Source organism: Panthera leo, chromosome B3 (genome assembly GCF_018350215.1).
Source record: "Panthera leo isolate Ple1 chromosome B3, P.leo_Ple1_pat1.1, whole genome shotgun sequence".
NCBI classification, from domain to species: domain Eukaryota; kingdom Metazoa; phylum Chordata; class Mammalia; order Carnivora; family Felidae; genus Panthera; species Panthera leo.
Genome location: NC_056684.1, coordinates 38,048,311 through 38,075,169, shown reverse-complemented (window position 1 = coordinate 38,075,169; position 26,859 = coordinate 38,048,311). Strand labels below are relative to the sequence as shown.

Genomic DNA, 26,859 nt, shown 5'->3' with positions numbered 1-26,859 from the left:
AAAAAAGAATGCAGGTCTGAAATAACAGTACTCTACATTTCCAGGGCATTGTGTGGTTGTGTTCCCAGAATACATTTATATCTTTGCTCTTAGTCCTTTCTAATCATTCTGGCTCCTTAGGAGACAAGTTCAGAGAGGTCAAGCCACCTGACCAAAGGCACAGCTCGTAAGTGGCTGAGCCAGGATGAGGCTAGAACTGTGTGACTCCCGAGCCTGGTGCTCCTCTGCTTCTTGGCTCAGCTGGGAGCCAAAACCCACTTTCTGCCCTGTGTCCCCACACATCTCCTTGGAGAAAAAATGAGAACAGAAAGGTCCGTCATGTTCTTGGCATTGTGGTCATTCCTTTCCCCAACCCTCCTCCCATCTTTTTGGTGAGGGCTGAGTTGGCTGTGGTGGGGTTTGCTGGCTCATGGAGGACCTCCGTGGCCAGCATCTCAGAGACACGGGCTTATGACAAGAAAGTGACCAGCCCAGAGTCATACAGCAAAATTAGGTGCCCAGTGTTGTCCTGCTAATAAATGTCACCTTAGCTCACCTTTTGGGCTTTTCTAGCATGTTGCTGTTGTCTTTATTTTTCTGACACGTTCCAGGCACTCAGGTGGCAGGACCTCCGGAGATTTATTATAAACTTCATTTGTGCCTGTCTCTGGTTTTATTGCCTGGAGGGTTAGACACACATCCTCGCTTCGCTGCAGATGTCACTCTGACCCAGCCATGTGCCCCAAGGCCAAAATGCGGCCCGGATCTCTTGTTCCTTCCACTAGGGAAGCCTGGGTGGAACCTGGGCCCCTCTGTTGGCGGCCTTTCATCTGGCCCACACTCCTGTCACGGCCTCCCCTTCCCCGGGTGCTCAGCCGTGCCCCACGCAGCCATGGATATTCTGGCTTGGGTCCCTTGTGTCTCTGGTCCCTGGCTTCCTGCCTTGGCCCTTTTGCCCAGGGCGAGGCCCACCTCTACTAGGCCATCTCTCTTGTTCTTGGTGGCCCGCTTTACGGTCTTCCTCAGTGTTCCGTGGCTCTCGGAGCTGGAGCCTACAGGCCAGGGTTTCACCCACCCCCACGGGTCAGCTGCACCTCCCCACTGAGGTGGGTTGGCTTCAAGGCCAAGGACCAAGTCGGCCTATCCCTAGCACGGTGTGGAGTGTGCGGCTGGCGCATGGAATGGCCGCCCTGTCACACTTCGGCCGTGTGAGTTCCTCCGTCTGGATGACCCGGGGGGTGGCTTTAGCCAGGTGTGGGGGGCACGGGACATGGATGTGCTCCGTCCCCACGAGCACTGTTTTCCCTCTCTCGGCAGGATGCAACCTGAAGATCTTCAACAACCAGGAGTTTGCCGCCCTCCTGGCTCAGTCTGTCAACCAGGGCTTCGAGGCGGTCTACCAGCTGACCCGGATGTGCACCATCCGCATGAGCTTCGTCAAAGGCTGGGGAGCAGAGTACAGGTCAGGTCGGGGGCACGCGTCACGGGGACCCGGCTGCGGGAGACTCAGACGGCAGAGCTAGGCCAGCCCTCGCCCCAGAGACCAGAGACCAAGGATGAGGAGGAGCTGGGCACTGTTCGCCCGGTGCTGCGACTACACGTTCCGTTTCCTCCTCGCCACGACCCTGGGTGGGGATGCTGGCATCACCCCCGGCGCACGGATGAGGGGACGAAGGCCTAGGCAGGGAAAGTGACTTGCCTGAGGTCACATTGTTAGTGGAAAGGTGGAGCCCAGAGCCGGGCCTCGTGGCTTCTTCCTCATTGTGCGTTTGGGGCAGATGGTTTTAGGACCACCCTTTCCAGGGAGTTAAGTCGTCCTCCCCTCCTTCCCTCCTCTGGGGCTCTGTCTTTGACTCGAGGGACCCTGAGGATCTAGGGTATTAAAATCTGAGAAGCAGATAGGAGAAGAGATGTGGGAAGTCAGAAAGGAACATAGTTAGTTTACTTGTTCAGAAAAGAAATGATTTTTTTTTTCTTTCAGAATTTCAGATATTGCTTTAAACATGGCACTGGTCCGTTCTACCTGATCTGCTCTATTGAATCTGTCACACCATCCTGGCTTGGGTTTAGAGAATCCTATCCCTTTTCTTGCTCCGCCTAGACGGGAGGTGTGCGCCGGGGCTGTGTGCCCCTCCTGCCCTGCGCTGCCCCTGCCCAGCCCCCGGCTTCCCCGGCAGACGCAGAGGTGCCCACACGTCAGCTGGGGCCAGTGCCTTGCAAGTGACTCCCCCCTTCTCTTCATTTTTCCAGATGTTTGGAATCCATTTTGTTTTGTAGTCATTGTGCACCCCGGCCAAACCCATTTCAATATTGGCTCTGTGCCACCGTTTATAATGAAATCCAGATGAGCATGACTTATGGAAAGTCAGATCCTCGTTAGAGGATGGCGGTCCGTAAAATCTTCTTCCATTTACTGTATTTTAGCTGCTGTTGCCTGTGTCTGCCCCATAGTGCCAGGGAGCACAGCACCTTGGTCCGTGGGGTCTCTGTGAAACCCAGGATGAGTGACCAATTGAGCAACCCAAGTGGTCGGGCCTCTCAGCAGAACTTACGGCCCAGTTATGACAGCCTAAGGAGACTAGCCAAGGCCCGAAGACCCAGCCCGAAGAGAGATTTTAGCCCACCTTTTAGCCCTGGCTGAAACCATTTACGGAACAAGGATGAAGGGTTATAAAAGGAATATTTTTTTAGTGGGGGAGGGAGATACTTAGATGGCTGCCCGTGGGAGAGAGCCCACAGGAGGTGCTTTCACTCCCTCCTACACGCACACGTGCGTCCAAAGGACCACGCTCAGGCACCGTAGGTCAGACAGGCACCTCAGCATCCACAGGCCCATCTCTCCACCTCTACTCAGGTGAAGCGTCGGCCAGGCAAGGAGGGTGGTGGCCTTAGGCTAGCAGCTGTCTGCCTAGCACGGCACTATGGCTCCCCCACCCCGAGCGCGGGGAAGAGGCCCCTTGGTGGCGGAGGAAGCCATTCCCGGGGGACACTGTGTCACCAGGCGAGACGTACTGCCAGCACACCCGGTCCTGTACGGCCCTCCGCGTCACCGCCACCTGGCAGCCTTGAGGAGCAGCCTAACAGGCGGGTGCGGCCCCTTCCCAGAACGGTCTTGCCCTCCTCCTGCCTCTCGGGCCAAAGAGTAAGATTTCATCCATCCTGTAAGATGACCAAAAGCAGGGAGGGCCCAGGGCCCAGGCCTCTCACCTCCAGCTGGCACCCGCACCTCTGGCCTCAGCAAGATAGCCTTTGCTCACTGGAGGCTGTTGGGAGCTCGCCTGCGGGCTGCGTCATCAACCAGCCTGAATTTAGACAAAGTGCTTTGGGGAAACGAAACGTGTGGTGTGCCTTGGTTTTTTCCAGTAATTGTTCCATGGCTCGCTCTGCTCGTAAGATTTTCCAAAATAAGTCCATAGATGGGAATTATATCAGCACATTGGGAACTGATGGCCTGTGGACTCTGTCGGCGCCTTGCGAAAAACACCCCTCGATCAGACAGACACGCGTCATCATGGCCTGCTGGGGCCCAGGGGTGCCCGTTCGGGACAGATGGGACCGAGGGAGACCTTTGCTCAGGCTGGAAGTTCTTCACCGGGCGGCCGGGGGGCTGACACAGGCAGAGGTGGGCAAGTGCGATACCCTAAAATTTGCCTTACACGTTTAACCCTTGAAGGGCTACCTCCTTTCCCAGCAAGAGAACCTGATTTACTCAAGGCTCTTCCTGGCTGGAGGAGTATGGCTTGGCCGTCTCCAATAACAGTTAGTGGGATCTCCTCTAGGGCAGGGGCTAGCAAGGTGCCTTGGATAGGTCTCTGGCTTTGGGAGGAAGACTCTCATGAAAGCAGGCAGCGGTGTTTTGACTTGTATGTGTGTCTTTCCGGACAATTTTGACATCTCCCACCCCACCCCTTTCTCTGTGTCCTGCAGGAGACAGACAGTGACCAGCACCCCCTGCTGGATTGAGCTGCACCTGAATGGGCCGTTGCAGTGGCTTGACAAGGTCCTCACCCAGATGGGCTCCCCAAGCATCCGCTGTTCCAGTGTGTCTTAGAGACATTGGGTGTGAAGGGGGAGGGTGGGAAGGGACGGGCTTGGGGGAAGAAGGCCGTGTAGGACGTGGAGAAAATTGGAACTCAACTCACTATTGTCAATGAAGAAGTTTTTCTCCCTCAATCAAGGCGGCACCAGCCTGTTTTCCAAAACACAAAAGCAAACCCAGAGATGGATCTTAGGAACAGCTGTGTCTGCTGAACACATTTGCCCTTTGGCCCCAGTTTGGAGGGCAAGAAATGGCTTCTGCTCTGGTGGCTTGAGCAAACAGGTAGTATTTCACCACCTGCCCCCTCCTCCCAGCCTCCTTCTGTTTCAATGACCGCAATCTAGGATGTCACTGTCCAACGGGAAATGGCCCTCGTTTCCGGACTGGAGTGGGAAACTCACCTTGGGTGTTCTAGGTAGAGTAGAGCCTGCAGGGCCACGAGCAAACCTCATGCCTGGCCCTCTGGCACTTTTAACAAAGGCTTCAACTGAGCCTTCCTGAGCTCCAGCACTCTGGCAGACCCCGCACCGCGGGAGCTGGACTGACTTGTGGCGGGGAGGGGGCTTGTCTGTCTCCTCTCCTCTCCGAGCGAACGGATACGTGTGAGCCGGTGTGTTCAGAGCATGCACACAGGCAAAGTGGGGAAAGCTGGTGAGACACCTCCTCTCTCAAATTTGCCCTTTCTCACTTTGAACGGGTGGGAGATCTGCCGGGGCTTCTGCAATGTATAGAACATCTTCTCGCGTTGATCTCAGAGATGTGAATTACACAAAGTGCTCACACAAAGCAGGAGGCAGCGGTCGCATCGCAGTGTTTGAGCGTGGGTCTCCAGTCATCTGTAAGAGCTTGCTTGCTATCCTTATGCATCAGGCTATCTCGGTTTACGTAGTCAGTTGCGCTAATTAAATGAGCTTTATCGTATGCTCGTTTAAATGTTTATTTTATATTAAAAAAGAAAAAATCCTGGTTGGCACACTGACTGGGAAACCAGCGTGGGGCCCAGCAACCTCTCTCTCAAGGTGAAGCTGTTCCAGGTTTTGTTGAGAAGACACCTGCCAGCAGCACTTTTGGAAACTGAAATTAACAGAAGCAAATTCACCAGAAGGGAAAAATCTCAGGCCAACACAGGCAAATGAAAAGGGCTATTAAAATTGTTTTTTCTTTTTTCTTCTTTTTGTTTTACACCTTTGAAAACTGCAGGCTTGGTGCACCGAGGCCTGCCATCCTCCCCCTGGGATGTAAGATTATCTAGCTCACAGTAGAGGATCATCAGTGACGACTATAGCAGCTATATTGTATAATAAGTACTGTTCCCAGTGGCAATTAGTGAGAAAATGGTTATAAATTATTGCAACTGGAAAAAAAAAAACAACTCTCCTTTTTTACTGGCCTTTTGCAAAATCCAGCAGACAGAATTGCCACGTGCAATTGGTACTTTATTCCTTGTTGCTGTTTTTGTATGAAATGACTTATCCCGTATTTTTGCATGGATTTCTACCAGGAAAAGTGAAGGGATTTCCTATGGAAGTCCTGTCTTCTTCCAGGTGAAGGGGAGAAAGTGTATACTTCTGGCAGGTAAAAACCTCAAATGTGATGACATTTCTGATGCCTTACGGAGATGTTGGGGGCTTCCTGGTGCCTCCCCGGCAGGATCCTAATGCCTCTGCAGCTCTAGCCTTATGGTTTCCAGGTAGGAGAGCTGCTGTCCAAGCTCCCTGAGGACACAGGAAGAGATGGGAGGAGCACCTTGCCAGACCTACGCTTGGCTTTTCCCGGGGCTTGTTGACACAGAACCCAGAGACCACACAAAACCCCTGTCGACCTGAGAGGGTCAAATACTGCAGGTCGGAAGTTTGCCTGCTGTGCAATGATCTGTGGACTGCTTCTTCCAGGAAGCTCTGAACCTCCTGGATGTGCATTCACGCTCCGGGTCAGGTCTGAGACTCGTGGTGTGGAATATCCCATTTTGGCCTCTGCTGGTGCAATCGTGGCCTTCCTAAGAGCCAGGGCGGCGGTTCCCGAGGGCCTGAGTTCTCCACCTGCTCCATGACCCTCTGAGGACTTCCTATGGCACACAGCTGTCCTCCAGTTACTCGGGAACTAGCTTCAGGTACAGCACAACCTCGGCGACCCAGTGGCTATGCATGGATGGGGTCTTACAACCCATGATGTTCAGAGCTGAAGGCTACTTTTAGGAGGCATGAAGTTTTAGTTTTGTGTTTCTCCAAAAGCTCACTCGGCCCCTCTTCTTTATAGACTGCTCCTTGGAGGAGGATGTGAGAGGAAAATGTAGGTAAGTCCCCCTCTGGACGAAATTCAGTCCTACCCAGAGGTGAAGACCCTTCCCATCACAGAGGCTGCCTAGGTGCTTTGGGCTTGTGTAATATTAGCGTCCTTCCTTTAAGTCACAAAGCTTGTTTTCTGAATTTGAAAAACCCGTTGTCTGAATGGCATTTACATGTTAAAATCTTTTTAAAGGACAGTTGAAGGGGGGCAAGAGAAAACAGAGCAGTCTAGTGGGGGTGGAGGGCAGGTTTAAGCGTAGGTGTCTGGGCTCCCCTCCAAGTTGTCTTCACCTTGTGGCTCGTGCTGCCGCTAACCCAAGCCACCAGCACCGGGGTGGAGATCCTCGGCTGCACCCCAGACCCCCCGAGCCAACGTCTGTTCTCTTCCCTTTCCTCCCCCACCCCCGTTCCTAACTTTATTTAGTAACTTTGGTCCTTCCAGCACAAGCAAACAGTAGGTAGCTGCCCCAGCAGGTTCGGGTTACAGGCCTGTGCTGGAACATCATCTCAGTTGGCCACTTTCCTGGCAGGCTGTAGACGATCTGACATTTTGAGACGAGCCTAGAGTCAGGAGCGGGGACTTTGACTCTTAGGAAGCACACACGAGGGCAAGGCTGCTGGCAGACTTTCCCGTCATCCTGATGTTGTCTTTTTTTTTTTGACCGTGGTGATAATTTTTTTTAAATCATTAACGTATTGGAATGAGCTGTAGCACGTTACCTTGTGCTTAGTTTTTTTTCTCCATCTTCCTTTGGCTTCCTAGTGCTTGGACATATTCCAGGGCTAAGTGCTTTTACTCAGAGCGCAGGAAAAGGGTTTCTTTAGGTAGTATGTGCATGCATGTACGTAGTCTGGGCAGAAGGCAGATAGGGTTTCATCCTTAGCCCCAAGCTGCCCTTTCTGACGCTCCGGGAAGGTCTCCGTAGGGCCAGGTCTCACCTCAGGCCACTCTCTGAAGTCCTTAAAAGGAGAGGGAGGAAAAGGAATCAGGGGACTCTTTCCAAGGGGGTTACTGGTACCAAGAGCGGGCATGAGTTGAGTTCTGGACTCTCTGGGACTTTAAGTGGCAGAGTGGGGAGTTTTCCCCCAAATCTGTGTCTGTCCTCGCTTTACTAGAAGAAAACCTCAACACAGCTGCGGCGTACCATTTTTCTTTTTGTGTCATGAATGTTCCCTTCTAGATCATCCTCTTGAGGAATATCAGCTACTTCTCAAGAGGGTGGGAAAGCAAAAGCAAAAAAGACACAAGAGGATATGGTTCCCACATGACAAGGAGGCATCTCTGGTGGAGGGGTGGCAGTCAGTGGGGAAAGGACTTTTCAGAAACACAGCTATCACGTACACTCGCCTATTGTGTAAACTGGATTGAGCAATGCTCTCAGTGATTCTGTAACTTTTTGTTATGCTGAAGTATAATGTACACTCTAGCATTCTGGTGTTTTTATATTTATGTGATAATTTCTTAAAACCATTCAAGACCGAGAACTATTTAATTTTTTGAAATAAGTTGGAAAGGTCTCTCCTCCCAAGGACTGACTGTGGCTGGGAAGAGTCGGGGGCCCAGTGGCTCAGCCTCCCGAACCGACCGTCTCCCCCCACCCCCGGGCAGGCCACAGGCAAGGCAGCGATCCTGATCCCTGGGTCCCCTCCAGGCCCTTTGGGGTGGTGAGAACTTGACGCAGAGGGTTAGAGCCAGAGCCCCCTCCCTGCTGCTGTGTCGAGGTGGTCCTGGACTCTGGTGGGGTGTATCAGGGTGGGGGCACAGAGCGGGGAGGCTGTGATTACCTTCACTTCTCAGCCAGCCTGACCTTTTAATACCTTTGTAAAAAGCATGTATGTATTTATAGTGTTTTAGATTTTTCTAACTTTTGTATCTTAAGAGCAGAGCACCTGTTTAAGCATTGTACCCCTCTTGTTAAAGATCTGTGTCCTCTCTTTCCCCTGTAAGTACCCTTCTAATAAACTTTTCATCGAAAAGCTCCCATGCCAGGAGCTCTGTCTCATTCTTGCAGGGTGGGGAAAAGATTTGAAAGCGAGCCCTCCAACGTCAACAATGGCTCCAGCCCCCCTTCTTTCTGCCAAAGCCTCTCGTGCTCCCTGGTGGCCCTCCTCCACTCACCGAGGGTGACGTACGTGCAGGGCCAGCAGGAGCCCCGGGGTTGGCCCAGCCGGGGCCTCTCCCTCGCTTCCCACACCTAAGGAACATACGGTCCGATCGCTGCGTTGGTACCTGGCCCTCATTTCCTCTGTACTCGGAAGGCCTAGATGCCACCAGATGAATCCTCCCCCAGGCATGGAGGTAGTTTTAGGTTCATAAAGGTTTTCACCCCTTCCAGCTCTGAGGACTCAGCGCCTGCGCAAATGCATTTTAAATTCGAAACTCCCAAGGACGGACGGAAAGACTCGGTTGACTCTTAACACGGGCCCCGAATGACGTGGATTAAGAAATAGGATTAAAATGAACAGTTTGGGCGGGGAGGCGATGGCATGGGGCTCGAGTAATCCTTTAGCCGGCCGCTTCTACAGCATCTTCTAAGGAACTCCCCAAACACCTCCCCTACCAGGAGACAGGCCAGTTTCACAGGTGCGGCCCCTCCACGAACCACATCAACTCCTACCTTCAAAATTACTGGTTCCGCCCTCCTGCCCCTGTCTTCCCCGTGGTTTTAGCCTCTCTTTCTCGGCAGATGACTCCAATCCCACCTCTAACCCAAACTGTTCCTTCAGACCCACAACTTTAAATTCCAGCTGCCTCGCAAGTGGGCTCCGAACAACGGCCCCAACCCAAATCCTCTTCCGGCGCCCTCCGCACACCCCCAGTTTTGAGCAGCAGCCTCTCCCGGGTCCCTCTCCCCCATCCTCCTGAGTCCTGAACGGCTTGATGCAGCGCTCCCCTGTGCTCTCCACCCCCTGCTGACCAAGCCTCCCTTTTGTAAAGGCCCTACTGCCCGGACGTCCTGGCTCTCCTCGGCCCTCACACCATGTCCTCTTTTTCTTGGGCCTGCGCCTACTTCTTCCGGGTTGGTGTTCCCAGACCACTGGATGCACTCTCGACATTCCTTCCTGAGTGACCTCATCTCCCCACATGATTGCAAGCCACATTAACGCTAATGACTCCCAAATCAGTATTTCTAGCCCAGACGTCAATCCCAGGCTTCGGACTTGCGTCCAACGGCCTGCTGGCTACCGGTGCTCGGGGGTGCCGCAAGTACCTCACCCTCGCAACTGGAAACATGGAATTCTCACCGCCCTCATTACACGGCCTCCCTCCCCTCTGGCCTCCAGCCCCAGAAGTCACCAACGCCCCGCACGCCCTAGCAGCCCTGTTTGGCCGTGCCCAGTACGTGAGGTCCTTAGCACCCGGAGAGCAGCACTAGCTTCCCAACGGCTCCTGGCCTCTTGCCTGCTTTCCCGGAAACGCATCTTCCACGCGCGGTCCTGTGACCCACGTGACTTGAGCCCTCCAGTCCACCGCGTAAACTCCAAAGCCTTTATCACGGGCCACCGGACTCTTGTCACTCGACCCCTACCTAGCTGTCACGGCTCGCTGGTACAGCCGGCAGCCCAGGGACAAACAGGTGGTGTTCCTTACACAGCACACTCCTCTCCATGATGACAAGCCCTCTTCCCAAGTCTGCGCTCCCTGCCCCTGTGCCTAACACACCTGCAGGTCTCCTCGAGAACTTTCACGAATGCTGAGACTCAGGTCAGACACCTCCTCCGGGAAGCCATTCGCAAATCTATCACCAGACTTCCCAACTGAGTGGTAATTGTGTTTGTCCTCCCCTCGAGGCTCTGAGTTCCTTGAGGGCAGCATTTACATCTTATTCTTGTATCCCTGGCTTCGTTGGGCCACCGATTTTTGCTGAATAAATCAATTAGTGCCCACAGCTAGCAGATTCTACCTCGGCAATCCTTTCCATCTACTTCCACCGTGCCCTAAGTCCTTACATATGGTTGAAGGAATGCCACCAAAATGCAGTTCGTAATTGCCTTTTCTCATAGCTCTTCTAACATCCTCCTGACCTGTGCCCCCCTCGTCCGGAGATGGAGGGTAGACGGCAGAATTACCACCCTTCTATTTCTCCATCCACAGCAAAAACCACTAAACACCATGCTGGGTCCACTCTCGGCCTCGGAATCCTTCGCAACACAGCCCTCCAGGCAGGTAGCGCGACTCGATTCGTTTTGGCCAAGACTGCTGCCATTTCCCAGGAATGCAGTTGTGGTTACCTGTCTTTTCCGTGCTAAACCCCTTGGGCTCCTTGATTACCTCCCAAGTAGGCACTGGTCCCACCAAGTAGTAGTTCAAGGTCTTCTCCAAATTCACTCCATCCTTGTGCGCCCCGTTCCTCTCACTGGACCGTGTGGGTTTTCCCGACGTAACCCCTTGGTTTCTCTCCCCGTACCTCTGGTTCGTGCTGCAGCTCCCCCTAAGAATCTGCCGCCTCCCCTCACGCTTTGGCTCCAGTTCCACCCTAGCCCCTCGCTCCGTCTGAGCACCACTTCCTCCAGTCCGTGGGTCTCCCAAGTGTGGGCCTGGCCGGCAGCATCAGTACTGCACGGGACAGTCGAAACGCCTTCCCCCAGACCCCGCTGGGGACCTGCTGAACCGAAACTCTGGGCCGGCGCCCTGCGGGGGACTCGCTGTGGGCTCACGTCCGAGAAAGACTGCTCTGAGACGTACCATAGGCTCTCCCCAGCTCACGCTGCGCTCGCCTTCCCACAGCAGTGGAGGCTGGTCCCGACGCTTCACATGCTGCCCGGCACTCTAGCTTTCCTGGCCTCGATGCGCTTGCCCCCCGGCCCCCACCCCGCCCCCATCACCGGGGCTGGATGATGAGCTCCCAGAGAGAACCCACACCCTTACCCAAGTCTGCGGCCTCTGCCACGCCTGCAGAGCCTGGTACCGAGAAGGTGCGCCATCAGGGCCGGACCCTGAATCCTGTTTCAGCGCTTACCTGGGTAAAGGAACAGGTGACGGCTGCTCTTCCTCAACTCTGACTCTGAAGCCTTCTAACTTCACCACTGGCGACATCCTGAGAGTTCCCCAGAGCGGCTGGATTGGCACAGACCGTGTCCTTGGGCTTCAGATGAAGAGAAGGTTCTCTCTCCCAAACTGAACTGTTTCTACAAAGTTCCTACCCCGGGCCTCACTTAGTCCACATTTTTGTAGCACTAAAGCCACCTGGTTGATCAGAGAAAAGGGAGAGGCAAAGACGAAAAGCTTTATGTGACCTGTCACTGCCTCCCAGATTTGTGCTTGTGGGGAGAGAAGGTTTGAACCCATCAACAGATAGACACAGATATAAAAGGGTTTTGGAGGAAAATATCTTTTTCCTCCCAGACCTGTGTTCCAAAGATGCAGTAATGGTCACTGGCTCCAGGTTCTGAATCCATACTTTTCCAACAGGAAACACGGTAGAACCAGAAATCATTAAAAGCTGGAACGGGGCTCAGGAGTGTTCCAACAAAAGGCCCACGTTTGTTGCCGTTCCCTCTTGTTAATTCCTCGCTCTGCATGCACGTCAGAGAAACACCTCAGAACAGAGCAAGACTCTTCCTATTCTAGAAGCACTTGGCTTTAGTGCTACAAACACACAAACTCAGAATAAAGACATCTACACTAAGAGCAAGACTCGTGATGTTTATGACATAGGTGGTGCCAAAGGTAAGAAACTGAGCATTTCTACGACCTTCTCTGCAACAGCTTCAATGCCAGAGGCGCAAAGATGGATCGCTACCCCAAACCCTGAGTGGAATCTAAATCGAAACGTGAACTTTGCACACTCAGCCTGCTGCTTTTACAGGGCCTACCGATTCTGGGAGAGTTGACCGTCTGGGTGTTTTCTAACCGGTCCTGCAGGAAGGTGGTACGCTTGACCAGACTTTTCACTTTCTCTGCCTAGAGTCCTCCGGTAAGATGTGGTCTTTAATGACAGAATGCCATACCTAAATTGCCTGACTGCTTTAAAATCTGGGGTGGGGGTGAAGGACGACTTGCACTCGTTACAGAATTCTCTGCAACTCTGCCTCCGTCAATCAGGACGTTCAATGAATCAGAACCTCTGACCACGCTAGACACACGTTTGCTAAATTTAGCTTTGCATCAGCAGGCGCTCAGAATAGCTCTTGGAGCTCTCATGTTACCCTTAGACAGTGATTCTTTTAAGGCTGCTCCTCCATGGCAGGCCGGCGCAGAGCAAGGGGCACTCCACGTGCTCTCTCGATGGCCATTGTTAAGAAACTGGCCTAAGGTAAGGGAATCCGGTCAGCCACAGCGAAGATGTTCACTCCCACCTCTCCGCCGCGGGAGCAGGAAGTTAGCCATAGATCACCTTTCACGCGTTACGAGGAGTTTGCAGTTAACGGCCTGACACGCTCGATGGTCCTTGAACCACATCCCATATTACTCAGCCGTCCAAGTCTAGCGTCCCTGAATCTCTAGCTTCTCTGAATTAGATGTGGCCAAGTTCTATAAATAGAGAGAAAGCAAACTGGTTCTGTCAATCTTCTCATACTCTGGCAGGATAACATATTTTAAAATTGTAAAAATATCTATGTCTTCATCGCTCTAAAATTATTACATAACACATGATTTTTGCAGGGGGGAAAAAAAAAGTTTACTTCTGTCTCTCCCTACCTTCCAACCCTCATGGACCTTCAAATGTTGTGATCATATTCAGCAAACTAGCAAACGCGAATCCAAACCAAAATTAAAGGCCTACTATGGGCCCAACTCTGTGTTACACAAATAGAGAAATGTTGGAGGTAAAAAAAAAAAGCCGAGTCTCTCACTTTAATTCCCGGACAGACAGTCCATAGTAACTGGTGTTGGCACATTCACAGCTCATGTCAGGTTGACTGCAACTTTCACTGCACTATTAGCTTATGATCACTTTTTTTTTTTTTTTTTTTAATGCTTACTTTTGAGGGAGAGAGAATGTGAGCAGGGGAGGGGCAGAGAGAGGGAGACACAGAATCCAAAGCAGGCTCCAGGCTCTGAACTGTCAGCACAGAGCCCGACGCGGGGCTCGAATCCACAAACTGCAAGATCATGACCTGAGCCAAAGTCGGACGTTTAACCAACTAAGCCACCCAGGTGCCCCAGTTCGTGATCACTCTTAACGTGAGCCTTTAGAAACCACTGGATACTTTTATCCCCGTGTGCCCTGGAAGGGGCCAACAGCCCCAGAAAGCTGAGGTCTTGAAAAGGTGAGTTGATATTATACATACACGAGGTAGATTCCACGTATTATGAGTTTGGCAGACTCTCCACTTATTCACTATTTATGCCCAATCTGAAGTAAGGCTTCCCCCAACATATGGCCTACTAAAAAACAACAAAATCATAATACACATTGGCAGACTTTATAAATAAATGATATTTTAATCACCTGGCTTTGTTTAATCCACAAAATCACATTCGCGGCTTTTTCTAGTCTGTCTTCCCTAACCACGTGACCTGATGTATTTTCTGGAACCCTTCACGTTTTAAGAAAACCATTCTGCCTTTCATTTTGCAACCCCAGAGCCAACTTCCCTTACATTCTTAGTAGCTAATGCAGTCACATCAAAGAAACATTGATGGAATGGTGATCAATTAGAGTCTCAGAGACCTTCAGAATAGTTAAAAAAAAAAAAAAAAAAAAAAGTCACCAAGCAAGAAAACTGCCAGTGTTGCCCGTGATGGCTCTTCCTTGACCGCTCCTGTCACTGAAACCTTCCCCTCTGTGGCTGCCCTGGCCCAGAACCTGGAGCATTTCACTCCTTCCGCCACTCCTCCTGCAGCGCTTACAAGGCGGTGCACAGAGGGGTCTGAAACTTGTTTCTGCTGGTGACCTAAGGAGTTCACAGTCCACACTAGGCCAGAAGCAGTTCTCGGCCTCTGTGTCGGCAGCGGCCAGCCACGCGCCAGTCTAGAACCGTGGCGGTCACCGCCGCGGTGAAGGTTAGTGGCATGCATTTACAAAGTGTCTACAAAAACAGAAATGGGAATATTTGCTGTACTTCCCGCTCCTCCTTGGAGAGGTTGGTTCCCTTTGGTGAGCAACTCCCCTAGGGTTGACCCCCTCAGCCCAGGAAGTAACACAAGGTACTCGGGTATTCGTTGCCTGACCTTTCACATCCCTTCCCGTCTTGCCCATCCTCACTGTTACTCTTTGGGCAGCGACCTGTTTGGCTCGCAGAGAAGAAGAGGGGGAGCCACCTCGTTTTGAGGGTATAAAGTGTGACGACACAGCTCTGACATCTCAAGCGCTCTAAGGAAGAAGAGTTTCTTCATGGTTATACTAAAGTGAAGGCCTCCATATGCATTCACATGCTGTTTCGATGGCCCAGATAGGGAATTCCTTAACTTTCTTTCTCAGTCTCACCACCCCCCACCCCGCCCGCCTCCCCCCCACAACTTGGTAGATGAGATTGTTTTGCCTCATCTAGTATAATCTAAGAATTCACCCTGGTTTTTTCCATTGTTTCTAGCACAAGCTGAGACACTGTATTTCCAATGAAGTGCCCAGAAGCAGTTTTCAGCTAGAGACTAACCTGAGGGCCGCGGACTCTGGCTCCACCTACACTATGGCACAAATCAAGTCTGTGGCAGCTTCCTCGCCTCCCATCAAAAGCAACAAAGCTTGGAGCAGGAAGCTCCCCGAAAGCAGAAAATCCAGAAGCTTGAGGAAAAGTGGCACCAGCTCCTGACCTGTAGTAATCGAGTGTGGCCACAGAGGACACCACATAAAAGGTGGACTGGAATGGCGTGGTGGCCTCCTTCTTCAACCGGGGCAAATCACACAGGCCCCTGAGCCTCGTTTCACTCCCGTTCCTAGAAAAAGTGTATTTGAAAAAAACTCCCTCCTTGCTGTCATGATACTCCTCACTCCCTTAAGATATACTGAGAGAGGAAACCCCTACTATCCCCTAGTAAGAACTAAAATTAAGGGGACCCTAGAACTAAATCAGGTGGCCATCACGATGATGGGAAGTTCGGCAGAAGAGAACTGGGTGGAGCAGGGAAGGACCTCAGGCAGTCAAACCCTAGCACAAATAATTTAGTGTTCTTCATCCGATGAAAGGCCTTCAATTTCATCTCTGTCTCCCCCAATTGCCATCCAGAAGGCCTTGGCCACCTGTGGAGAGAAGCGTGCAACACATTTTAGGCAACAGCTGCATTTCAGCTTGTTTCATGTGTCAGTCAATATGCTGAACTGATCAAGACCTAAAATGCTATCCTTGCCCTCCAGCCTTCCAGCAACATATATCAAAACCCTTGAATACCCTGACCCAGGACTTCGACTTCTAGAAATGCATACTGAGTCTAAAATCAGAGTTACGTACAAAGGTGATGGATGTGTAAGGTTATGCACAGCTTCACTATTTCTAGAAGCAAGAAATGCACATGGCCTACGCGTCCAAAAGGGAAATGGATAAATTAGGACACATTCATACAATGAAATACCATAAACCACATACATTTCCTGCCAAGAGCATGTGTTGCATTGGTAATAAAATAAAACAAAACAAAACAACTGGGAGTTTTCCATCCTGAGTCTCAATGAAAGTTCCATGTCAGTCAACATACATTTGAAAAATCTTGGTTTGACTACAGCAGTTATATTACTACAGTGTAAACATTCAATTCGTTCCAAGTTAATATCCAAAGAAAAGTTCACACTAAGACACTTACAGAAATCAACAAGTGTGACATATAATAACAGTAACAGACCTTTTGTAGACACTCAATAAATACCTGACTGATCGTCTCACCTTTTCTGCATGCAACTTTCTTTGCTCGTGAGGAAGCGTCGCGGCCTTGTCTAGGGGGAAAATATATCTTAAGAGATTCATCTAATAGCACAGGAGAGTCTGGAGTGTGTGGATGTTGTAATGCTAGAAGATGGGAGATGGGTTTCAAAGACAAATGCTTATGGTGTAGTCATTAGAGGTGTTAGGGAGTTTAAGTCTTCCCGATTTTCCAGATGGGGATGATGTGAGTCAACTGGCAGGGGTCTTACTGATTCCAGGTTAATGAGACACACTGAAAGAAACTGAGAGAGGCAAGAGAAGAAGGGCAAGTAAGAGGGAAGAGAGTGGAGAAAGAGGAAAATTTTCCCCGGGGAATTTCTACCAACAGAAGATGGCACGGTCCCCCCGGAGCCAAGGTTCTCCAGACAGCGGACACCAGAGCATGGAATCCAATCAGCGGTGACCAAACCAAATCCTACCATGTAGAACAGAGGAGCACCAGGATGGGAATGTGTCAGACGCAATGGATCCAATTACCTTTCATTTCCTTTAACTTGGAAAACAGTCTTTCGAAATTCTCCAAATCTCCTCCGCCGGTAGTAAGACTGGCCAATTCTTGAATATCCAGATCTAACATGGGATCTGAAAAAAGGATTTGTCACATTAGTTGCCACACATCACTTACCTATGCGCTAAATACGCATACAAGGCAATCAGTGCCAGCTCTGACGGGGTCATCACTGGACGAGAACTCCATGTGCACCGTCTTCACTGCTCACAGTGCTTCTGCCTGCCTGGCTGCTGGCGGGCCTTCGTGAATGAAAAGTAGCATATTCTAGCCTTACAGCATTACGCTGAGGCAAAGAATATGGCTGCGTTTTAGAGATGAGAAAACTAGAGCTCTGGGTGGAAGTGACCGGCTGGCTCCAGGTCACAGGTCACAGGTCACAGGTCACAGCTAGTGTGAGCTCGGATTCTGACTCCGGTGTTTCCAACTCTAAAGGCCACACTCTCCGCTGAGGTGCACTGATCAACAGTAAGCGTCTGGAATTTATGCCGTATCTTCCCGTACAACAAATATTTTCGCACCTATTACTGACGACCACCATATAAGGTGGTTAGGACAGACCTCAATGTCTGCAATTTATACGCGGAGAAAGCTGGGTTTAAAAACGAATTCATCTAAAATTGCAGTTTTTCGGAAGTAGAGCCGAATCCTAACTATTACTACAAAGCCTTTATTATTTCTACCGCAACCTATTACCTCTTCATCAAAATTTGTTTTTAATCAGAATTCTTCCTCATTCTCCACTCCATACCGACCACCTCTATGATGTCTTCCCTAGGCATCCCAGATCACAAGCCTCCTTCCCTAGATTTCATTCCATACTTAGCGTTTCTAGAACTGTCTTGGCCCTGGCACATGCTACTTTGCATTCTGACACCTCCCCACGTTACTGAAATACCACTACAGTACGAGAGAGTTCATCTTTGTGTCTATATCACCGAGTGCTTTAATGTAATTCCTTTTCATTTTTGCAACAGCATTGTTAGGAAGAATTTTCTTCTACATAAGGGGAAACTAAGGCCCACGGAGGCTAAACAACTTACTCGGGGTCATCTCACCACTAGTGGCAGAGCCATGATTGGAACCCAGTTGTCCAGGACCCCAAGCCCACGACTTTAAGCATTATATCGCAAGGCCTGTCTCCACGTTTTGAGGCTGTAAGCTGCTTGAAGACAAGGACAACTTCTAATTCTCTGCATCTACTACAATGCCATACAGAGAATTTGGTGTTAAAAATGCGTTTTGGTTAATAAATCTGCTTTGGACAAATTTCCACGGACATTTCACGTAGGCAGTTGACATACAGGGCTGGAGATAAAAATTTGTGATTTATCTGTGTATAGATGGTAACTGAAGAGAAGCACTTCATGCTTAAATATAGATTTGGCAGAGGAGGGTGGATGGAGTGCTGAGGGATGGCAATATGTGAAGGCTGGGTAAAGGAGGGTCATCTATCAAAGAAAGAGAAGGAATAACCAGAGAGGTAGGAAGAAAACCAGGGCATGTGCTGGGGGAGCCAAAGAAAATGCTTCCAAAAGGAACCGATCCACAATGTTGAATGCTGTCAAGAGGTTAAGACAAGGACTGGAAAATGTCTACGAAATTTAGTGGCATGGAGGTCACTGGTGAGCTGTTTCAGTGGCAAATGGGACAAAAGCTGAAGAGTAATAGTGGGTGAGGGACGGAAAGAAGTTCAGTAGAGAGGAGGGAGCTGCGGGGTTGACAGATGTTTTACCTTTGTTGGTTTGGTTTTGCCTTTTTTTCTTTAATTTTGACGTAATTTCGGTACTATCAAAAAGTTACGAAAATAGTAAGTTCCGCCTTCCTCCCCTGGCATTAACATCTTATGTAACTAAAGGACAATTATGGATGTCAAGAAGTTCAAAATGGTAAAGTGCTATTAACTAAACTACAGACTTCGTTCAGACCTCACCAGTTTTCCCACTAATATCCTGTTCCAGGATCTTACACAGAATTCAGCCGTCAGATCTCTTTAGTCTTCTTCAAGGTGTGATAGTTCCTTAGACTTCTGTCATCCTTCATGACTTTGACACTTTTGAAGAGCACTCGTCAGTTATTTTGTATCATGTCCCTCCAACTGGGTTTGTCTGATGGTTTCTTATTAGACTGAGGCTATGCCCCTTTGGCATGAAGACCACAAAGGTGACGTGCCCTTTCAGTGCCTCCTGTCAGGGGACAGGTGATGTCAGTGTGTCTTATTACCACTGATGTTAAAACTGGTGCCCGCCGGGTGTCTCCAGTGTAAAGTTACTATTATCCTCTCTGTACTAAATAAATATCTTGGGAAAGATACTGTGGAACATGCAAGCATTGTGTCTCTTCTCAAAATTTCATCTCCTAAGTTTCATGTTCATAGGTGGATCTTGGCCACAACAATTATTACTGTGGTGTGTGGCTAATGATGATTTTTCTTTCCCTCATTCCTTCTACCTTTACCAGAATTCTTCCATAAAGAAGAACTTCCCTTTTTTCCCTGGTTGTTTTTTTACTCAGTTATTTCTTATGCTAGTATGGATTCATAGATATTTTAATTTATTCTGTGGATTATAGCCCAATACTAAATTCGTTTTTTAATGTTTATTTATTGAGAGAGAGAGAGAGAGAGAGAGAGAGAGAGAGAGAGAGAGAGAGGGGGAGAGGGGCAGACACAGAATTGGAAGCAGGCTCCAGGCTCTGAGCTGTCAACACAGAGCCCAACGCGGGACCCGAACCCATGATTCATGACATCATGACCTGAGCTGAAGTCGGACGCTTAACCGACTGAGCCACCCAGAGCCCCTACTAAATTCATTTTTGCTGGTCAAATTGTTCCAGCATGAGCCACAGGAAGCTCTTTCAAGTTGGTTCCGGTGCCCTTTCAACATGCTCCCCCCCCCCCTTTTTTTTTTCTTCACGTTCTGGCCCCACAGGATAACTCTAGGCTCATCCTGCATTTTTCCGGTCTCTAGCCTTGGAATCAATCACTTCTCCAAGTGACCCTGGATCCTTTTATTGGAGGATGGTATTTAAAAATCAAGATCTAGGGGCGCCTGGGTGGCTCAGTCGGTTAAGCGTCCGACTTCGGCTCGGGTCATGATCTCACAGTTCGTGAGTTCAAGCCCCGCGTCGGGCTCTGTGCTGACAGCTCGGAGCCTGGAGTCTGCTTCAGATTCTGTGTCTCCCTCTCTGTCTGCCCCTTCCCTGCTCATGCTCTGTCTCTCTCTGTCTCAAAAATAAATAAACATTTTTTAAAAAATTTAAAAAAAATAAAAATTAAAAAAAATTAAAAAAACCAAGATCTAAATGCTAAGGGTGGTGGGGCGCCTGGGTGGCTCCGTCAGCTCGACGTCCGACTTTGGCTCAGGTCACGACCTTGCGTTTTGTGACTTCAAGCCCCATGTCGGGCTCCGTGCTGACAGCTGGGAGCCTGAAGCCTGCTTCGGATTCTGTGTCTCCCTTTCCCTCTGCCCCTCCCCCACTCGCTCTCTATCTCTGTCTCTCAAAAATAAATAAATATTTAAAAAAAAAAAAAAAAAAAGAATTTGAACGCTAAAGGTGCCAACTGCTATTGGAGTATGGTGCTTCCAGGCCCTCTCAGTGGAAAGTGGTAGGACACATACGCACGTCTCTCTCTATTGCTCTAGCGCAGAAGTATGCTGTCACACGCTAACACCTTCAGTTCCAGCCCAGTACCAAACGGTGCGTCCCGCCTTCTTCTTTCCTTATGTGACTTCTTTCTCGGACAGTGAGAAACCTAGCTCTCATTATCTATATTTTTTTAATTTTTTCAACCCTGATACATCTACAATATATATGGTGTCAGAATTTCTAAACCATACTCCTGTGAGGATCAAATGCATTAGGCAGAGTTCACTATTTCTGTTCAGTTCTGTTTTTAGCCTCATGGTATTTAGTCAGATGCTGTTTCCCCATGTTATTCAGGCCAGTTCTTGTCTTCACTACCTCTTCAGTGCGGTTACTGTTGTTCGTTTTTGTTTTTGTTTTCCCATGACAGAGACTTTAGCACGTCTAAAACCAATAGGAGAAGGGCACCTGGGTGGCTCGGTTGGTTAAGCGTCTGACTTCAGCCGAGGTCATGATCTCGCTGTTCCTGAGTTGGAGCCCCATGTCGGGCTCTGTGCTGACAGCTCAGAGCCTGGAGCCTGCTTCAGATTCCGTGTCTCCCTCCCTCTCTCTCTGCCCCTCCCCCACTCATGCTCTCTCTCTCAAAAATAAACACATTAAAAAAATTTTTTTTAAACCAATAGGAGGGACCCAACTAGAAGACAAGGTTGAATATATGAAAAAGAAAAGAGATTATATGTAATTTTTACTTCTTTTTATGTTTCTATTTCCAAACGCTTAAGTTTCCTACTGGACTATCTTCTAATCAGAAAGTGTTTTAAAAGCTGCACATGGGCCCTCCGTGGTGGCATCGCGAGAACGCAGAACTGTCCGCAGTTCCACAACAAGAGAACGTTTACAGTTATTATCAACCACATCCCGTGGCTTTTGGACATCTGAGTGGATTCGAGTTTCGGTTCCAGGACCCTCTTGTTAGATGCCCTTGGACAAGTTATTAAACTGCTCTGGGCCTCAGCGTCATCTCCGTAAAATAACTTTTCTGCTGAACTTCATTACCCAACACAGGAAAGCAGATATAAAAGAACTTTAAAAGGATGTGAAAGGGCTTATAAAGTTGTATTATTCTTGTTACCATCAATTCTGCCAACTGTTAAATACTATGAAAAAAAACTGGAATATGGAGATATAAAGCTGTTTCACCACCTGGTTCTGTCTGTCTCAGCTAAGATGATCTGGATCAGGATCCTGCTGAGAGAATCAGAGAGTAAATGGTACCCGCAGATTGCTTATACAGCGATTCTCCCTCCCTTGCTGATAGCCATCCGCCAGGCTCACGTTCATTGGGGTACACCATCCATTTTCTTCCCTTGTTCATCCTCAAAGTCAATTTCCCCCTCGATGATGTATGTCCCACACCTATTCCAAGTTCCACAGAGCTGTCTCCTGGCAGCCAAAGGAGGAACTTACCCACGATGCTATCTGCCTGGGCATCTGTTGTGTTAGATGCACCGCCCCGATGATCCAAGAGAGATTCAGTCCTAGCTGCTGCTGGCAAACGGGGCTGCTGTTGAGGGAAATACACACAAGCAGTAATTTAATTGCAGGCTATTTCAGAACTGAAGCCAAAAAGGCTCACACTTCCACTCCCCAGTTGGCTCTAGAGAAGCAATAATGGGAGCTAGAGACAAAGAGAGATGGAAGAAGGGTTGATGTCACAGGAAAAAAAAAAAAAAAAAAAAAAATCAGAGGCTAAAAATTCACTAACTCAGGAGAATTTTCCCTCAAGGAAAAACTAGAAAGTGTTATGATTCTGCTACTGGCTATTAAAACGTGGTTTTTTGTTTGCTTTAAGAGCCATGTTTTATTCAAAATGCAAAAATCAACGTAAGTATATCTCCAAGAGCTCAAGACTGATGAAAAAGTTGCCTGGAAAGACCACATGGCACTGTGTCATTTGCTCTTGGTTCCAGCAAGCTGACCAAGGCACACTTGGACCAAAGACCTTGAGGACACAGGGTTGAAGTCAGACTAGGAACTTCACTGAGGACAGGGACCCTGCCTCTGGTTTGTACAGGGCCTCGTACATGGGAAGTATTGAGAAAGAACCATCAATTTTATTTCACAAAGATCTGGAGGCAACTTTATGTCTCAAGGAAATCCTAGCATGCTTTTTAAAGTACGCTAGCCCAAAAAACCCCATGGGGGAGCCTAAATTGTGATCATCTTGAAGGGGCTTACTGCTTTAATGCTGAACCAGCCTTCTCTCAACAGGCACCAGGCACAAGAGGACTGTTTTAGGTTCTCTTTTTATCCTCGTTTTAACTATTTTCTGCTGCCTCTTAAATGGAAAGGAAAAAATGACAAATGGTATAGTCATAATGACAAGGAGAAATTAAAACCAAAGGATCCAGGAAAAATCTTTACCTCTGAGTGACGCATCTCTGCTGACCCAATGCTATGGTTGGCTCCAGCCAATGAGCTGAGAAGGCTAAAGCCTTGGTTCCTATCTGAAAAGAAAACAATCCAGTCACGGACATGTGTTATTTACGTTTTAAAGTGTTAAAATGACCGTGATGAAAACACAGTGGCTATTTCCTCATTATAAAAGTTCTAACTATAAAAACTGTTACTCTGGGACATTAGGAATTTATAGATCTTTTATAAAAAAATTTTTTTTTAACATTTATTTATTTTTGAGACAGAGAGAGACAGAGCATGAACGGGGGAGGGTCAGAGAGAGGGAGACACAGAATCCGAAACAGGCTCCAGGCTCTGAGCTGTCAGCACAGAGCCCGACGCGGGGCTCGAGCTCACGGACCGCGAGATCATGACCTGAGCCAAAGTCGGCCACTTAACCGGCTGAGCCACCCAGGCGCCCCAGGAATTTATAGATCTTAATGCATGGACTCGTGCTTGCATTTTCTTCATACTTGTTATTTGAAAATATGAATTTTTTTGGAATAGAAACTTCTTAGGAAAATAGTCACCAACAATCACCATACTCTCTCAATTCTGAATAATTTTTAAAACTCACAGACACAGGTCCAGGCCAAATATAATGGCAGGTCCACCACAACAAACAAGACCACTCAGTGGTTCTTTTGCAAAGGTTAACTATTAAAACACTCACGTTTTAATAGTCACTATGAACCAATATGGCAGTGTTTCAAACGGTGTTTCAAATGTTCAGAAACGTTTACAAAAAAGCAACACAGGTCCGTTATCATCAGGTGAAAAGGAGCATGCATGCTTTTTAAAATAAAGCTTTCATTTTGTAAGGGATAAGGACTCCCTATACTCTTAATGTTTGTATTTACAATGGAGGACAAATCTGGAGCAGAACATCTAGAAATGACGACAGCCCTAGCGCCGATCACAGCTTCCTCAGAATCACCTGGAACACCTATTAAAACTAGCCTGGTATTCAAGGACCCTATCTCAGACTCACTGAAGCAGAATCTCTGGGGCAGACACCAAGGAAGCTGAACTTCCATTTCTCGAAGTTTACTTATTTATTTACTTTTAGTGATCGCTACGCCCACCGTGAGGCTCAAACTCATGAGCCCAAGATCAAGAGTCGCACGCTCTTCCAATTGAGCCAGCCAGGTGCCCCGAAAGCTGAACTTCTCACACATACTCCAGGAGAATCTTTGAAGGACAAGGATCAGGGAAGTCGGAAGGACAAAAAGAAAAGAAAATCACTACTTTAGAGTAGAAGGCGACACCCACAATCCAGGAGTCTAAAGGTACAGTTGTCAAAAAGCTATCTTCCTTCCCCTTGCCTTTCCTCTATCTGTCCCTTCCCCGGACCCATCCCCAGCTCTTTAAACCACCTAGAGGTTCCTAGGTCCTACCCCCGTCGTGTGAAATCTGTTGCCAGACAGTCACACAGAGGTGCTGACAACAGAGAGACACCTGCCGTCTCCGTCCTTCGACACCAGAACGACCGCACATGCCAGGCGGAGGCCCGCAGCTTTTTCCAGCTCGGCCTCTCACCCCGCGGGTACCCTGCCCGCTGCAGGACCTGTGTGGGCGCTGGGCAGCACCAGGGGCCTGTTGATTTTCTCACACCGTACCCCAGCGTCCACGTACCCCTGGAGCCCCTTTTACCTCCTCATCCAACTCGGTCACTCTGCCAGGAACATGCCAGGCGACGTGCTTGGGTGCGTCTCACGCAAGGACCAAGCGCTAAGGTGTCACCAAGGAAGGCAGCGGAGACCCAGAGGCTGAGAGAAGTGGATCCATGTGGTGTCTCACGCTGATAGCTTCAGAGAGCCTGGGATATTTGGTCCAATGTGCTATAGATTTTATTTTATTTTTTTTAATTTTTTTTTTAACGTTTATTTATTTTTGAGACAGAGAGAGACAGAGCATGAACGGGGGAGGGGCAGAGAGAGAGGGAGACACAGAATCGGAAGCAGGCTCCAGGCTCTGAGCCGTCAGCCCAGAGCCCGACGCGGGGCTCGAACCCACGGACCGTGAGATCGTGACCTGAGCTGAAGTCGGACGCTTAACCGACTGAGCCACCCAGGCGCCCCAGGATTTTAAAGCAGTTGTACACAGTTCAGTGCTCTGACAGGGATTCTCCATGTCATGGAGCTCTTAGAGTAGACTTGAGGCTCTTTGTACAAAAGGCAGTACCTGAGTAATAGAGTACTGCTGTAAGAGAGTCCTCACCTCTGTTACTGGAAATACAGTGGGCTTGGGGTAATCTTCAAATCCAATTCACAAATCCCTGCCTATTCTAATTCCACGGCTTATGTTTTTCCTCTGTTGGGCATCACCTAAACTTGGCAGGCCAGGCTGCAATCCACGAAGACTAAGGCAATGTTGTGTCAACTTAGGCATATTGTTTGATCAAAACAGTCTGTTTAAAGTCCCTCATTCTTTTTTTTTTTTAATATTTTTAATGTTTTTATTTATTTTTGAGAGAGAAAGAGAGACAGAGAGAGAGAGAGACAGAGAGAGAGAGAGAATATGAATCTGAAGCAGGCTGCAGGGTCCGAGCTGTCAGCACAGGGCTGGACTCGGGGCTCGAACTCATGAACCGTGAAATCATGACCTAAGCCGGAGTCGGACACTTAACTGACTGAGCCACCCAGGCACCCCAAAGTCCCTCATTCTTTATAGTGGCTGCCTCCAAGGAGGGGGTCTGGGAGGGACAGGAGTTAGAAGAGCCAGACTCAATGTAGATCACGAAAAAGTCTGAATAGTGGGAAGAGAACTGGGCTCCAGGTCAGAAAGCTTGGATTTCATTCCTGGCTCTGCCTCCCAATGTGATCACGGGCAAATTAATGAATCTTTCTGTGTCTCAATTTTTTGATCCGTCAAATAAGAGGAGTGCTATATTCATGGTTGTTAAGGTCCTTTCTGCCCTAGGTGTCTGTGATTTTATGAAGAGGTACTCTTTAGCCTCTCTTACAGTAGCTCTGAATTAGCTGGGCTTTTTAAAAAAATTACTAAATAGAAAAACAAGAACCTTAAGTTTCCTAATCCCTTTAAGGTTCACAGATGACTACGAGTTTATAATCAGGTTTTGGACTAATTATAATAAGCTGGAAGGACTTTCGCTCAGGATTTTCTTATAAACAACGGAGAAATGTAGTCAACTGACAAGAGAGTTCACGATGTTCCCCTGCTTATATTTTAAGGAGATCAGAAACATAGCAATTGTCATGATTAGAAAAGCAATTCATTCTTGTTTATACAAAGCGGATCGCTCGCACATTAATGTTGCTCAAAAAAACTTGGATGATATTTTATCCACCTACGGCTTTAAACAAACTCAGTCCTGCCTAGTTCAAAACGTGTTTAGCAAAATTCTGCCCGTGTGCACCCACTGTAAAACCATTCTCATAGGAAAGGATTACATAAATCTTTTCTTGTTTGCCAGATTTTTCTCCCCAGGACTCAGGGCATGGAAATATCATCCCTATTAAGAAGAATTTATTTCTTTAGCAGGTAGTTGTTGAAATTGGCTTTTGCCCCTCTCGTTTTATCGATGCCACAAAACACTACACTAGGAAGGAATAAATTAATCCACTTACTGAACGGATTCTTCTGGAGCTTCAGAGCTAGAGAAAAGGGAAGTTGTTAATGGTGGAAAATAAATTCTTCTGGAAGGCACAGTAAGTATATTAAACTCTGGTCCTAAAAACATCTAATTCCGTTTCAGACTACTCAGTTGGCACCTGTGGAATACTAGATTTTAAAAAGGATAGTCATGAAAAACTCTAGTGGTGCTGGTCATTAGCACAGAATTCTTACACAAGTGTCAGAAACAGAGCTACGGCCTCTAGAATAAAGATTTCATGTGCCTTGGGGAGGAGCTTCTATTTATATATTTATTTTTTTAATAAGTTTCCAGAAAATTTCATATAGATGACAGTGTTTGGGTATCTCTTCATAAATCTAAAAGCACAGGACTTTGGGGATGCTTGGGTGGCTCAGTCGGTTGAGCGACCAACTTCGGCTCAGGTCATGATCTCACAGTTTGTGGGTTTGAGACATGCATTGGGCTCTGTGCCGACAGCTTAGGAGCCTGGAGCCCCCTTTGGATTCTGTGTCTCCCATTCTCTCTCTGCCCCTCCCCCACTCATGCTCTCTCTCTCAAAAATAAAATAGAAACATTAAAGAAAATAAAATAAAAGCCCGGGATT

The 26,859-nt window shown here is 48.6% G+C and overlaps 2 protein-coding genes across 7 annotated transcripts in view; one reads left to right on the top strand and one right to left on the bottom strand.

Annotated features, from left to right (window-relative positions):
* Window positions 1-8,287, top strand: part of SMAD3 (SMAD family member 3) — a 119,993-nt gene extending 111,706 nt beyond the window's left edge. For 5 of the 6 annotated variants that reach the window (XM_042941640.1, XM_042941641.1, XM_042941642.1 and 2 more), the window contains exons 8-9: window positions 1,297-1,441; window positions 3,907-8,287. In XM_042941640.1, coding sequence (XP_042797574.1) covers window positions 1,297-1,441; window positions 3,907-4,030 — 269 coding nt within the window. In that variant the 3' untranslated portion in view covers window positions 4,031-8,287. The remainder of the gene's footprint in view (window positions 1-1,296; window positions 1,442-3,906) is intronic. The other variant, XR_006203498.1, reaches the window with a different exon arrangement.
* A 5,381-nt stretch (window positions 8,288-13,668) lies between these two features.
* Window positions 13,669-26,859, bottom strand: part of AAGAB (alpha and gamma adaptin binding protein) — a 54,946-nt gene continuing 41,755 nt past the window's right edge. The window contains exons 6-10 of the mRNA XM_042941639.1: window positions 22,625-22,707; window positions 21,668-21,764; window positions 16,585-16,689; window positions 16,069-16,118; window positions 13,669-15,431 (exon numbers count right to left, since the gene is read on the bottom strand). Coding sequence (XP_042797573.1) covers window positions 15,354-15,431; window positions 16,069-16,118; window positions 16,585-16,689; window positions 21,668-21,764; window positions 22,625-22,707 — 413 coding nt within the window. The 3' untranslated portion in view covers window positions 13,669-15,353. The remainder of the gene's footprint in view (window positions 15,432-16,068; window positions 16,119-16,584; window positions 16,690-21,667; window positions 21,765-22,624; window positions 22,708-26,859) is intronic.